General features: G+C 43.8%; 1 protein-coding gene across 1 annotated transcript; it reads left to right on the top strand.

The window, feature by feature from the left end:
- Positions 1-1329: 1329 nt before the first annotated feature.
- On the top strand, positions 1330-8495 carry FUT10 (fucosyltransferase 10 (alpha (1,3) fucosyltransferase); the record flags this gene model as incomplete). Its single annotated transcript, XM_010075811.1, has 3 exons — positions 1330-1624; positions 5664-6499; positions 8239-8495. Coding segments are annotated over 3 exons (1356 nt in total), but the record flags the coding sequence as incomplete, so codon positions are not given.
- Between the last annotated feature and the right edge of the window lie 5111 nt (positions 8496-13606).

Below are 13606 nucleotides of genomic sequence, written 5' to 3'. Positions count from 1 at the left end.
AGGCCCCAAAACCGATCCCTGGGGAACAGGAAGGAGCATGGACATGGAGAATCCTGGACGTGAAATAGTTATAGACTTATTTCAATTATATTGCTGCAGTTATATCTTGTTAAACTGTTAGACATATGAATCTTTTCCCCAGCTACTCTCTTGTCCACTCGCCAATGAAGGAGCGTTTTCTGTGTTTTCTGTACAGCTGCACTTTGCACAGCCTGCTGTCCTTGCTGTCCTAGTATCACGTGTTGCACAGAGCCTATTTGGTCTAGCTGCTATCAGTGTGTTTAGCTACACAGTGAGAGTGAATGACGCTGCACAGAGCAAAAGCAGTGCATGTGGTAAAGCTATCAGGGAAGACAAATGTTTTCAGGCAATATAAAACAACACTCTCCTGCTTTCCAATATCCTCCTTCAGAGCCATCTAATAAGTGAAAATGCTGTGGCCAAAGCTCTCTGGTGGGTTTGAGTTCCCCCATAATTCTTGCAGCTGTTTCTGGGGTGGCGTTCTGCACTGCCTGTGAAGAATGCATGCACAATAAGATGTTTGCATGGTAGCAGGAAGGTCTTTGCCCCACTAAAGCTAAGAGTGGGAGCTATGTATCCTGTGGCCATAACTGCTGGCACCATTTGTGTCACTTCGCTCAACAGACTTCTCTGCCCCAGGACACTTTTATGGCAGGTGCTACCTGTAGAAAAGAGTGGTGGCTTCATTGTCACCAGAAATCCCCCAGATTTTCAGGGCACTTCTGTCTCATGGCTGATGATGAGCAGTGTTAGAGGCTTCTTCTGTGGGTGGAGAATTTTTAAGGTTCCTCGCAGGTTTTTAGGTCTGTAAGTGATGGTTCATACTGGTACGTCTTTCACTTCTCTGCATACGGATGGGATTTTTCTCTTCTACCTAGCCATCAAGTTGTAGTTACATTGTCTTTAAGACCTGTCTGCGCAGTTTAAAAATTAATAGAGGTGAGTAGAGATGGTCACACAGAGACATGAAAACTTAATGGGATTTTTTACAGCTAATTTCCAGAAGAAACATGGCTACTGAAGGGCTGTTCTGTGTTTTGTGCTTTTACAGGGAGAAAGCAGAATATGTATCATTAACTCACGTGATATGGCCATATCTCAGTACAGATATGTGTTCTTGCCTTCTCCTTACAAATGCAAATTAAAGCTTTTGCTGTTCTTGCATAAGGTCATCTGGGCAGTGGCTGCAGTCAGTGAAATCCACGTTGATGAATAGAAAATTCACATGCAAACTTAGTGCTTGATGCTTAAACTCTGATTTGTCAAGCTGGCTAATGACAGTAATGCACTGTGATATGTGTGTTTATTTCCCTGAAGGTTATCACTGAACTGGGCAATTCACAGAATAAGGTGGCAGTAATCTCCAGTTTACACAGTGGCGCATTAAAGCCTGTGGAGAGGCATGCTTTTCAGTTTAAGAAACAGGAACTTCACAGCAGTTTGAAGACAGAGTCTGATGTCAATCACTACCCCATCCTGCTCTGGTGGTCTCCCCTCACTGGAGAGACAGGGAGATTGGGTCAGTGCGGAGAGAATGTTTGCTTCTTTACTATCAACAAGACCTACCAGCACAATCAGATGACAAGAGCTTTTCTGTTCTATGGTAAGGATCTGTTTCTTTTTAAAGAAGTAACCTCCCCTCCTGCCCAGTTATTTTTCTTTAGAGATTAAATATCCTCGGTGGCGATCACTGAGAGCAGGAAACTGAGGCAGTTTATTGTGCTAAACTTTGCCTGGTGCTGAATACCATCAGCAGAGATCCAGAGATGCACGTTCTCTGTAAAAGTACTCTGAAAAGTGACCATGCACATCTGTGGAATGACTGTTGCCTTGTCTCATGCTTCTTTCCAATCGCATGTGCTCCTTCTTTATGGGAGAAAAGGTCATTTCCCATAGCTGACAAGTAATGAAAAGACAGTCTGAAATCAAGCCAGCTTTTTGTAGTCTTCTGGCTTGTCACCCCCAGCAGAGGTTCTGCAAGGCCTTTGTTGCACTTGTGCAAGTCTTTTGTCTTGAAATAATGCTCTCACTGGTAACTGTGCAACTCCCCTGCCTCATGTGCCAAGAGATTGCTAGCAGACTGTAAATGGAAAGTAGTGAAAGAAACCTATTGATTCTGCACTGGGAGCAGCAGCTAGTGCAGCCTTCTGAGCTGCTCTGGCACTGCCACCTCAGAAGCTTCTCACTATGTGTATACTGTAAAGCCAGTCCACAAAATACAAAAGATGCATCTTTTAAAAATCGGCTTTATTTTGTTAATTTTGTTCTTTCTCCCAACACAGTTGCTTTTCAGAGAAAAATTGAATTTTAGGTGCAAAAATAAAGCCAAGTGTGACTGGTAGGTTCAGCTCCTTTGTCTGGAAACAAAATAAAATAAAACAGTCCTGAATCTCATTCACTCAGTTAGGATACAGACAAACTGAAAATATGGGAAAGAAAGGCCTTTAGCTTGGTTGTTAACACTGAACCAAAAACTTCTCATCAGTAATCTTTTCAGAGCTCCAAGTAGGTCAGCTTTGTCAGTTGATATTGTAGTGGTCAAGCATGAAAGCAAAGGAATAACAGCAAAGGAATGAGAAGCTGACCTAATTAAATACAAGGAAAACTAGGTTTGCATCATATGAGAGCTGTGGTGGTTTTGGTCTCTGGTAGTAATTCTGTTTGTCTTGTTTCAGCATTAGGAAGGCTATTACTGTAATTTTTAGCAGGCTTGTGGACCTGGTTTACTTACTTATTTTTAAAGGACTGTTTATACTGGGCAAAAAACTCTCCCTGTAGTTTTTTTCTTTTTCTAGTGATGCTGGCTACGAACTATGTAAAGACCAGTGTCAAAATATGCAGCAATGTTACACACATGCACACAGACACTCTATCTCCCTTCCTCCCATCCCCCTCTCATCTGACCTTGATGCACTGAGCTGTGGCCTGCACCAGGGCAGATTTTGGTGTTCCACAGTTTCCCTCTGAACAGCCTGCTGAGTGAAAACATCTGCATTTCCCTGGTAAGGTTGGATCAGGGCACAGCTTCACCTTCCAAAGAAACTGCATTAATTTTCTCCATGGTCAGTGAACTAATCAGGATAAGAATGATCCAAAGCTTAGAAAAAATATTGTGCAAAAGTATGGGGTACAGATGTTTTCCAGCAGTACTGCTTTGGTAGGCACACTTGCTTTTCTGCAGCTTGTCCTGATTTACTGTCCTGACCTGGGAGGCCCCTGGGTGTATGTGATGACTTTGTCAAGTGCTACCATCTCCTGTTTGGAAGGAGGCATCCCCTTGCTGGATTATGTCTCTGCTTTTGGGAGGGATTCCGCAACTCCACCAGTGTCACAGTGTCACATACTTAACAAGAATTTTATGTGTAGCATGAGCTACCAATGCAACTGAGTCAGCATGAGCTGGACCTGGTGCCATGCTGTCAGAGCCTCAGGGGTGTTGTTCCTAAAGGGAGGAGGATGCCCAGCTTTTCTGCACTGGAGTGTTGAGTCCCTTAAGTATGAATCCTGAATGAAAGATGTCTCCTAAGATGCAAAACTTCTCCTGACAGCATCTGTCTTTCTTTTCTACACTTTGCCACGTATCTAAGATTTCCTAATTAATAGTTTGGAAGTTGAAATTGCCTGTAATTGTAGTTGTCTTGTGCTCTCCTTATCCCCTCATAAGTTCCTTTATTTCCTTCGTCTCACTGGGTAGGGAACATGCTGATTTTATCTTCCCTTTAATCCTTAAAAGCTTTTTGTCTTCTTGCTGGATTGGGATTGATTAAGTGTTATATTAGAATGTCATTCTGGTGTCCTCTGATCTATAATGCATTTTTCTTTAATTTTCTCTTTGCCTAATTCTCTCCTTGTTTAGTAAGTTTCACATGTTGCATTTTTGTCTCTCTCTCATCCCTTTCCTAGTCTAATTTATTTTCTGCATTTTCCTTCCTTCTTCCCTGCAGTGTTGCCTCAAAGAGGGAGCACCCTTGCAAGAGACAGAGCTGAAGCGGTGGTTTTTCAATCCACAGCATTTCAGTATTGTTTGTATGCACTGCTGCTTCTCTTCTGGGCATCATTTAGAGCAAAGTGTTTTCAAAACCAGATAGGCTGAATAAACTTCCTGTGAGAATTTGATTCACTTGCAGTTTTCCTCACTTTTTTGTATCACTATAACACACCAAAACCAGAGGCAGCAAATAGCATTTTTCAGTGAGTGGCACAACCTTTCATCTTTTTAGTGTTGAAGGCTTGGGACCACCCTTCAGTGGAAACAGAGGTCAAATACTTAGCGGCCTTAAGAAAACACACCAGATACACTTGAAGGATCTTGCTCTATAGGAGGTTTTAATGTTACTGGCAGCTGTTGTCTATCTTTCCTGCAGTAGTGAAGTCTTATGTTGGTTTTATAAGGTCACCCTTGGAGTCATCTTTGCAGGCTCATGCAGCTACAAAGATAACAGGGCATTTTTTTTTCTTCTTTATACGTTAGTTTTTAGATCAAAATTCTGTGTTTGACTTCTGCTAGCTCCCTCTTTTTTCCCGTGAGTAGTGGTTTGAGGTCAAGGGTAGAACAGAGAGAAGGGATTTGTGGTGTTTTCTAAACCAGCTTTTCACTGTTTGTTTCAGTTCATGAACCTCCCTTGCTTGACAATATCAGTTAAAAGTTTTGTATATTCGGTTCTTGTACTTAAGTAAAACAGAGATATAAGACATTGGGGAAGCATCTTGACAGAGATTCATCAGCTTTGCATGTGATCAGCAATAAGGCTAGTTGTATGAGTGTAGTACAGCGGTACTGAACGTACAGCAAGGTTTAGATTCAGGAGGTGTATTTTGAATTCAGTTTTGCACAGACCAGCCTTTGAGAAAGGGCTTCTATGTTTTTCCTAAAGCTTCCACCACAGCTTTCCTGAGTTGTTTTGGAGGTTCCCTGTCCTCACAGGGAGGCACAAGAACCTGCAGTGGTCTGTTTTTAGAGCTTACACATGCTTCTTCTATTATTGTAATTAATTTGAGGAGATGTCTCCTGCAAGAAGCTACTTCTTTATGTATCTGGTAGGCAGCTGTGGTACATCACTTCTTAATTCTCTCTTTGACAAACTAAATAGATTGGCTTCCAAAGTCTCCATTGTACAATGTCTTTCCAAGACTTGAATTTTTCTTGTAACTTTTCTCCTTAACGCTGTCCAATATTTTAGCATCCTTTTCTTGTTTTGCTACTAGAACCAAATCGAGCCCTGCAGTAACCATTTCCCTCACATCATAAATGGAGGCAATACCATCTGTTCCCCTATTTACAGAACCGGAGGATTATTAAGCATTTTATTAGTCTCATTTCAGTGCATTAAAATATAAAATTCCTAGTGAGCCTTTGAAATGAGAGGCCTTTAAACTAGTGTGACCTGAAAGGAAACCATTTCTAATATTAACTGCTGATCTCCATTCTCTAGATTCTTCTGCTGACGAATTCAGTTTTATCTGTCATAGTACTCCTCTGTCTTTGCATGAACTGCTCTCTTTGCAATACTGCCTTATAATGTCATAAACACAAGGGTTGTAGGGCTGATATTAGGTTAAAACTAGACCTCTGTGTCATTGTACTAGTGTTGCATGATTGATAGGGGCAGACTAAACACTGTTAACTGTTTGCTTTTGTCTAGGTACTGACTTCAGTATAGACAGTTTACCCCTCCCTCGTAAAGACTATCATGATTGGGCCCTTTTCCATGAAGAGTCACCAAAAAACAACTACAAACTCTTCCATAAACCAACCATCACCTTATTCAACCACACTGCAACCTTTAGCCACCATTCTCACCTGCCACTGACCACTCAGTACCTTGAGGGTGTAGGGGTCCTGAAGTCATTGAGGTACATGATCCCGCTGCAGATGAAGAACAGCCTGAGGAAGAGGCTTGCACCACTTGTATATGTACAATCTGACTGCAACCCTCCTTCTGATCGGGACAGCTATGTGCGTGAGCTGATGTGCCACATTGAAGTAGACTCTTATGGGGAATGTCTGCATAACAGAGACCTCCCTCAGCATCTCAGAAATCCAACTGCCATGGATGATGAGAACTTCCATAAAATACTGGCACAGTACAAGTTCATTCTTGCTTTTGAAAATGCTATCTGTGAAGATTACATCACTGAAAAACTCTGGCGGCCACTGAAGTTAGGAGTGGTACCAGTGTACTTTGGGTCTCCCAGCATTGTAGATTGGCTTCCTAGTAACAAGAGTGCAATCCTGGTGTCCAGTTTTTCACACCCTCGGGAGCTGGCCCATTATATCAAAACACTGGATAAAAACGATCAAGAATATGAGTCCTACCTACAATGGAAACTGAAGGGGGACATTTCCAACCCAAGACTGCTTACAGTAATGAAGGAACGCAAGTGGGGAGTGCAGGATATCACCCAGGACAATTACATTGACACCTTTGAATGCATGGTGTGTAACAGAGTGTGGGAAAACATCAGAAGGAAAGAAAAGGTACATGTGACTTTGTCCTTGTGTCTCAGGGAGGCTTTAAAACAATGCTAGGCTCAGATTTGTCCCAGGAGGTTTGGTTACCAGATTTCTGGCCAGCCTACAACCACTGATATTGCAATGCCACTGGGTTGTGCGTCTTCATGTCAAAAAGTGTTGGCAGAAGGCGTGGGTGCACAACCAGAGTATGTGTTCCTCATACTGCTGCAGTGCTTGAGCTTATGCACATTAACGGTTGAGCTGATGGTCATTTCAGCAGAAGGCTTGAATTGTTTGGGGAGGAGGTTTTTATCAGGCTACAGAAAGTAGCCTAGCTTGCGGACTTGCTTTAGATGACCTGGAACATTTGGAAATAGGTTTCCCAGAGAGGTTGTGGGATCTCTGTCCTTGGAGGTGTTTTAAGACTCAAGTCAATGCTGCCCGAGGCAGTTAGATATGGTTAGACCTGTTTGGAAGAGGGAACTGGACTAGATGATCACCAGAGGCCCCTCCTGACTTAAATACTCTATGACTGGGTCTGTGTATGTGTGGGTACATTCAATCCTGTAGTGACAGCATGCCATTGTCCATGGCCACATTTGGTGACTAAACATTGAAATATCAATGTTTAAGCCAGGCTGTGTGTTTGTGAGAGGAATTGGACCTGTTCTTCCTGGTCTAATCCTCTTGAAAGTATGCTGATTGAGACCAGCCAGAAATGGCTGTCTTATCAGGAAGCCCAGCACTGAAGGCCCAGCAGTCTTGCAAGGGTGCCAGCCATGATACCAGAAGGCCATTTCAAAGGCATCATGAGCTGTTCAGTCTCCTGAGGCTACTAGCTGTGGTGAATTTGGCTGGTATAAACAGAGCATTACTTGGAATTAAACTGAAGCTAAAAACTAACCACGTATATTTCTGAGTTGGTGGATACTCATTTTAATTGCCACATTCCTTTGAGGTTTCCAGGTTTATGTACCAAGAGACGTTTTTCAAACTCTGCACAAGCTCAGTTATCAGCATGAATCAAAAAGAAAAAACTTTTTGTGTCCAGTGATGGAACTGGTCAATGGCTCTAGTATCCTACAGCTGTCCTATATCCGTTAGGCCATTATATAACGGGTCACTGTCTGAGCAGTATGCTATACGGTCAGCCAGTAGAAGGGAGGTGAGGAAAGCATTTGAATTTACTAAGGTGAGCTGAAAAGATGGGGAATACAAACTGGTAAGCATTACATTTAACCAGCCTTTTCTGTTTGAATCTGGTGCAAATGTGGACAGATGTCCTCTCTTTGAGTTAGGAATACAACCATGGAAAGGTATAGAATAGGTTAGATACAGATATCCCTTCCCTGTGCTTTTGTGGTGCTCTGGTCAAGAAGATTATGAAGACCAGTTTGCTCTCCTGGTCAGATTTGTTGCTTGTTTTTTCTCCTTAAAAAAATCTCAGTAAGTGTGTGCATATTTAAGATGAAAACAGAATATAATGGTAAAAATAGAACTCTTTGCCTTAGCATTTCAGTTTGGGTGGGCTGGTGCTGCTCGTTTGCAGCCAGACCTGATCTGAGACGGGCTCTTGTCAGCTTGACTGCCTTGTCCTGGACACTTTGGGGACAGCTTCCCCTCTGACATCCACAGGGACATGTCTAGAACCTGTAGTGGGAAGGAAAATGTCACTGACATGCTTTGATAGTTTACTAATGGCATAGCACTTTTCTTCTCTGTCTGCCACGGTCCCTGAATAATTTATTTCTCTCCATTGCCAGGGATGGCTGCCCAAGAGCTGGAAAGCTCAGGTTAACCATCTGAGCTGCCCCAAACCAGAGGCATTCTGGTTCTCCTCTTCAAACCCTGGCCAGACTTCTCTCCAAGAGATGTGGATACCAAGCTTTGAGCAATCCAAGAAAGAAGCCTGGGCACTGAGGCACCTGGTGGAAAGGAACAGGAATTTTACAGCTCAAGAATTTTGGATGCTTGTATTCAAAGAATAAACGCAATGACCTGTAAAACAGAGTGAGCTCCTCAGAGGAGTCTGTGGAGTTTTCTTTTCTATGTGACCTTGTCATATGTGGGATTGATAGCCATAGGAAGTAGACCTGTAAGACTGAATTTAGTATGTTCAGTGCTCAGAGAGTACTAAGGAGCACTGAACAATAGAATCACCCTGCCAGGTGATATGTATGTATATAAAAACCGTTCTAAAAATAAAAAAAAATATATATATGTGTATGTATTAATTGTTGTTAATTAGATGTTTGAGCATTAAGGCGCAAGTTGTCAGCGTTCTCAAAGCCCAGTTAGCATGCAGGTAATTCCCATGAAGCAGATGGATCTCTCTCCGTGTTTAGATACATAGTTGTATTCCTGGCCTCAGGACTCCTTTTTACCCAGTGCAGGACCCTCCTTTGCTGCATTGATAGCCACGAGCTGGAGAGCAGCTGGCACCATCGCACCGGTATGGCTTCTGTCCTGCCATAGAAGTAGAGGAAGAACTTGGGACTGTGTCCCTGCTAGCTGTTTATTATCAATTCTCCTGGCATCAGCAGATTTAGCAGGGACTTGATGGGCTTTGTGTCCTGACACTGAGTGCCAATGTAAAGTGCATTAGTGCTTGGCACAAGGAAGCACCATCTGTTAGTGTCCAGGGACAGATTGAATGAAAAACATGTTGGCTCAGATTTACCTACCATCTTCTGCTAAAAATAAGCAGAGCACATGAATATCTCCACTCCGCAGAAACTGGGCTGGCCTCAATCTGTTTTACCGTCTTGCATTTCTGATGATGGACTAGTATTTTTATCATGTATAAACATGGAATTATGTGCTTGAAAGGGCAGGGATGAAACTGAGAGTCCACTGGTACTGAAAAGGCTTCAACAGGCACAAGGAGAGCTAGGCAAGTAGCCTCCCTGTTTTAACACAGAAAACCCCAAATTACTTTATCTGACAAAGAAAAACCTTTGTGATCTTGGTTGTCACTTGCCAAAGGAGACGCCTTTGCCTGATATGCAGACTGCTGTAGTTCTTCATGCCAAGTTCTTTCAACCTCTGTCTATGGAGGAGTCAACTTCCACAGGACCTGCAAATGGCATTATCTGGGTGGAGCTGTTTAGCTGAAAGACACTCATTCTTACACATGCCTCTGTATGGTGACACAGGGAAACATAATGACTAATATGGAGTTCTTCACATTGCTGGAAAGGCAGATTTTCACCTGTCTGATACTTTCCATGCAATTGTTCCTTTTAGCAGGCTATTTTAAGGTTGCTGTCAAGCATCTGGCTGTTTTATGAATGGGTAGCCATGGGGAAGGATGTGAATAGCATTTACACCAAGAAATTGGCTGCAAAATTTACTTACCTTGTAAAGTTTCCTCACCAGAAATTTCCTATATTTGGTATAGCTGGTGAATTTCTTAATTTTTATTACTTTTCAGTCTATCAAGAGAAAGAGCAGGTCTGTGGCCACAAACCGTATAGTATTGGTCATTGTTTCTATGAACGTGTAGTTAGTTTCGATTAAGTGAAACAGTCCCACTTATATTTGTCATCAATAGTGTTTTGCCAGTGCGGCATACAACATCTGTTGGACATGTCTTAAACTCTTTCCCCAGTGGTCTACAGTGCAAGTTATAACTAAGCTCCACAAATGAAGCCCTTCAGGAATGTGGTATTAACACCAGACTTAGAGGCTTTACTAAATCAGGTCTAAGAGCTGGACATAAAGCCTAACAGCATTTGCAAAGGGAACTGCTGAATCCCCACCTGTTGCCAGGAATGTCTGTTTCTCCTCCCAGATTGGCACAGAATGTCTGCAGTGTGAAGGACTAAGTCTCTTTTTTGTCATGTTCTGCTGTCTTCTTTGCCAAAAATCTCAAGTAATGTTGTTTGAAGACATTGGGAGCTGCACAACTGAAGCTTTTTTAAAAAAAATTTGTTTCCATGGTGGAATCTGTCAGATCCTGAGCTTTCTGAGCAATATGGTAGATAGATATTACCCAAGGATATGAAGCATATTTATCTCAAAGAGTTCATGGTGCATTATTATCCTTCATTTTACTTTGGAAGCCTAGGTGGGAAAGGAAGATGGAAGTATATGGTTTACAACCCACATTCTAAAATTTCAAGTGGTCAGCATCTTCATCCACTGCTATATGCAGTAGAAAGACGAGTCCCCAGAGCATCTGGCTGAAGGTGTGCTGTGGTATAAGGTAATTGTCACTAAGCCTCACAAGATCCTCTCACAATGCATCCTTTCTAGAGGATAAGCATTAGGGTCTTGGCTCCCACAGGCTAGTTCAGAACAACCTAAATTTGGCCTCTTGGTCTTTAATCACCCTCTAGAGCCTTTTTTCCTGTGCTGGGTGTAGGGAGGTCTTAGTGAACATTACCCTGAGAGATTTATGGCAAGGATTTGTGCAGGCTGATGAAGTGTAAGGAAGATGACCATCGTGAATTTAAGTTGATCTCTTTCCTCCCCCTGCTGTTCTGAGAAGGAATAAGCAGAAGCACCTGACCAGTCTTTTACCAGTTTTTGGTTTTTTTTTTTTTTGGTATTTTTTTTTTCCTCCCCAGATGATTTGCTAGCCTTCTGGCTATGTGCAGGTTTGTAATTCTAGCTAACAGAGAAATCCAATTTGTCTGGCAGGCTTAGGTATATCCTGGATGGCACAGCCCTTTCTTTTTCCGGTTTCTTTTTGTCTTAGAAAGGCAATAGCAAAACAGTTGAGAAAAACTCTGTATTTTCAACAAGAGCCGATTCTGGATGAATGAGTGCATCCTTCCCAACATCTTGCATAGTGGTAACAAGCTGTCCTGATTTCCACTATTGTGGGATGTAAGACACAAAGATAATTCCTAATGGGCTTGTATTTATTCCCCTGAAGCCGTATCCATCAGTTCCCCTGGGAGTCATACATCTTAGTAGCCTCTGAGCCTGCAGTGGCATTTGCACCTGAAATACAAAACCTTGAGAAGAGGCTGCCCCTTCAGAAGATGCCTGCGGTCAGTTCAGAGGTGTCTCAGGGAATCTGCAGCAGTGGTGAGGCTGGGAGAGCCTGGGGAAAGAGCTGACCCTAGATGTCAGCTTTGGACATGGTCCTCCTTCTCCCTGTCCCGGAGGAAAATCAGGACCGGGGCACAGACAAATGGGAGCAGGGATTGCTTTTGCCCCTCCTGCTACACTCCCCTGACCTCCCTGTGTCCAGCCTCCACCTTTCCCCAGCTTGCCATGATGTACCTGCGCCCTTGTGCCTCTTGCCCTCCGTGGCACTCCTCCCTGTCCTCCTGGGGGTCTGGCTGCCCGTGCTCAAGGCCAGCTCTGACCTGGTGCAGTGATACCTGGGATCACGCTGTGGGGAAGCAGCTAAGGTGAGCGTGAGAAGCTGGGAGAATCCTCACCTGGGGCCTCCACTGTCACGCCAGAGCTGCTTTTGAGGTCCTGAGTTCCTCTCTGGGCTGTGCTGTGCCATGACTCTGCTTGGCCATGGGTGCTGACTGTGACACACGTTCTGGACTTGTGTCTCAATCTTGACCTGCTTTGTCCCTGTGGACTTGCTGGGTGACCGCTGGGCTGTGGCTGACCCTGCCCTCCATCACCACCTCTGCCCCGCGTGCCCTGCCTGTGGTGCTGAGTCCCCTCCACTTCGGTGGGGGATGCTGCCCAATTTGCTCCACTCCCAGCGGATTCTTTGTGCCCCAGCCAGGGGCCCTTCCAGAAGCTATTGCTGGTGGGAAAAATCCCCTGGAATAACTGGTCCTGCTATCATGAGGCTTCCTCCAACTGTCTAAGAGTTGCTTCACCTCCTGATGAGCTGGTCTGCAGCAGATGCCCCCACACCACTGCTGGTATTGGTCCATCCCTTGACCATTACCCATAGACCTTCGACAGCCACATCCTCTGACCCATGGCAGAGGGCTGTGCAGTCAGGCCCCTCCTTTGCCTACCGCTCTGCCTCCTCCTTGCCTTCCTGCAGCACTCCAGTGATGGGGGCTCTCCTGCCACATTGCTTTAATCCCAAGTGTGCACAGACTTTGGGTTCACAATTTCTTTCCTCCTCTGAACTCTTGCCACTCGATCTGTTTTTCCCAGGTTCATTCATTTTTGCATATTTGTTTGCTCTTCAAAAATCCCCTTAACATTGACACTAGCCAACACACTTGCCTTGTTTCATTTCGTTTAGGATGGCCTGGCGGGGTGGGGGTGTTAACACAGGTGGGAGCGGATCATATGAGATAGCTATGCTAGGCATACATTAGAGGAATAATGGAGTATTTACCCCAGAAGATGAACAGTAAGCCAATGACTGGGAACGTGACTAGAGAAACAATATATAAGGAGGACTTTGACTGTGTTCATTTCAATGCAAGTCAAGCCTTGATCCTATGCTGTGGGTGCACAACTGTGCATTGTGGTCTTTAGAGGTCAGATCCTAGCTTCCTTCCCTCATTCAGCATTTGACAGAGAAACAAAGCCAAATGCTTGCTTGTGGCAGACATTAAAGAAAGCCAAAGATCTCAATGCTGCTAACACACATTTGCAAAGCATGTGATGCTGTGTTTTGTCACCAGCGTGGTGTTATCCTGACATGAAATACAATGACAGCGGCTGTGTGCTTCTGTAGAAAAGCATGTCACTGATGCGTATGCATGAGGTGAATGGTGGGGAGGTTTCATATAGCTCACATAGCAGAGCCACATACTGCACAGCTCTGCGGAGACTGTTCAAGAAACAGGCTGAGGTTAAAGCCGGGCTCTCTCTGTGTAATTAATGGAAAGAGAGACCTCATCTGAATTACCTTTCACATGAGCAATTTCTCCAGCGGCAGAAAGGATGGAAAGCCAGGTATTGTAGGGTGGTGTGGACATGTGCTGCTGTGCCCTGCTGGCTGACATACCCCCTAAGTGTTTTTAAACCATTGTTATCGAACCCTCATGCGCAGACCTTGTTTTTAAGTGTGTCTCCTAAACTCAGGGTTAATGAATTAATTATTAAAAACCTACAGCCATTTGCTGATCTCTTAACTCTCTGGCCTTGGAAAAAGACAGGGTGTAGAGACAGCTATTTTGCATCTGATCAATCAAATGTCTTGAAAGCAATCTTATTTAATATATGTACATATATTCTGCAGGGAAA

The sequence above is a fragment of the Pterocles gutturalis genome, unplaced genomic scaffold (genome assembly GCF_000699245.1).
Source record: "Pterocles gutturalis isolate BGI_N339 unplaced genomic scaffold, ASM69924v1 scaffold52697, whole genome shotgun sequence".
NCBI classification, from domain to species: Eukaryota; Metazoa; Chordata; class Aves; order Pterocliformes; family Pteroclidae; genus Pterocles; species Pterocles gutturalis.
This window is presented reverse-complemented; position numbering and strand designations above follow the sequence as displayed.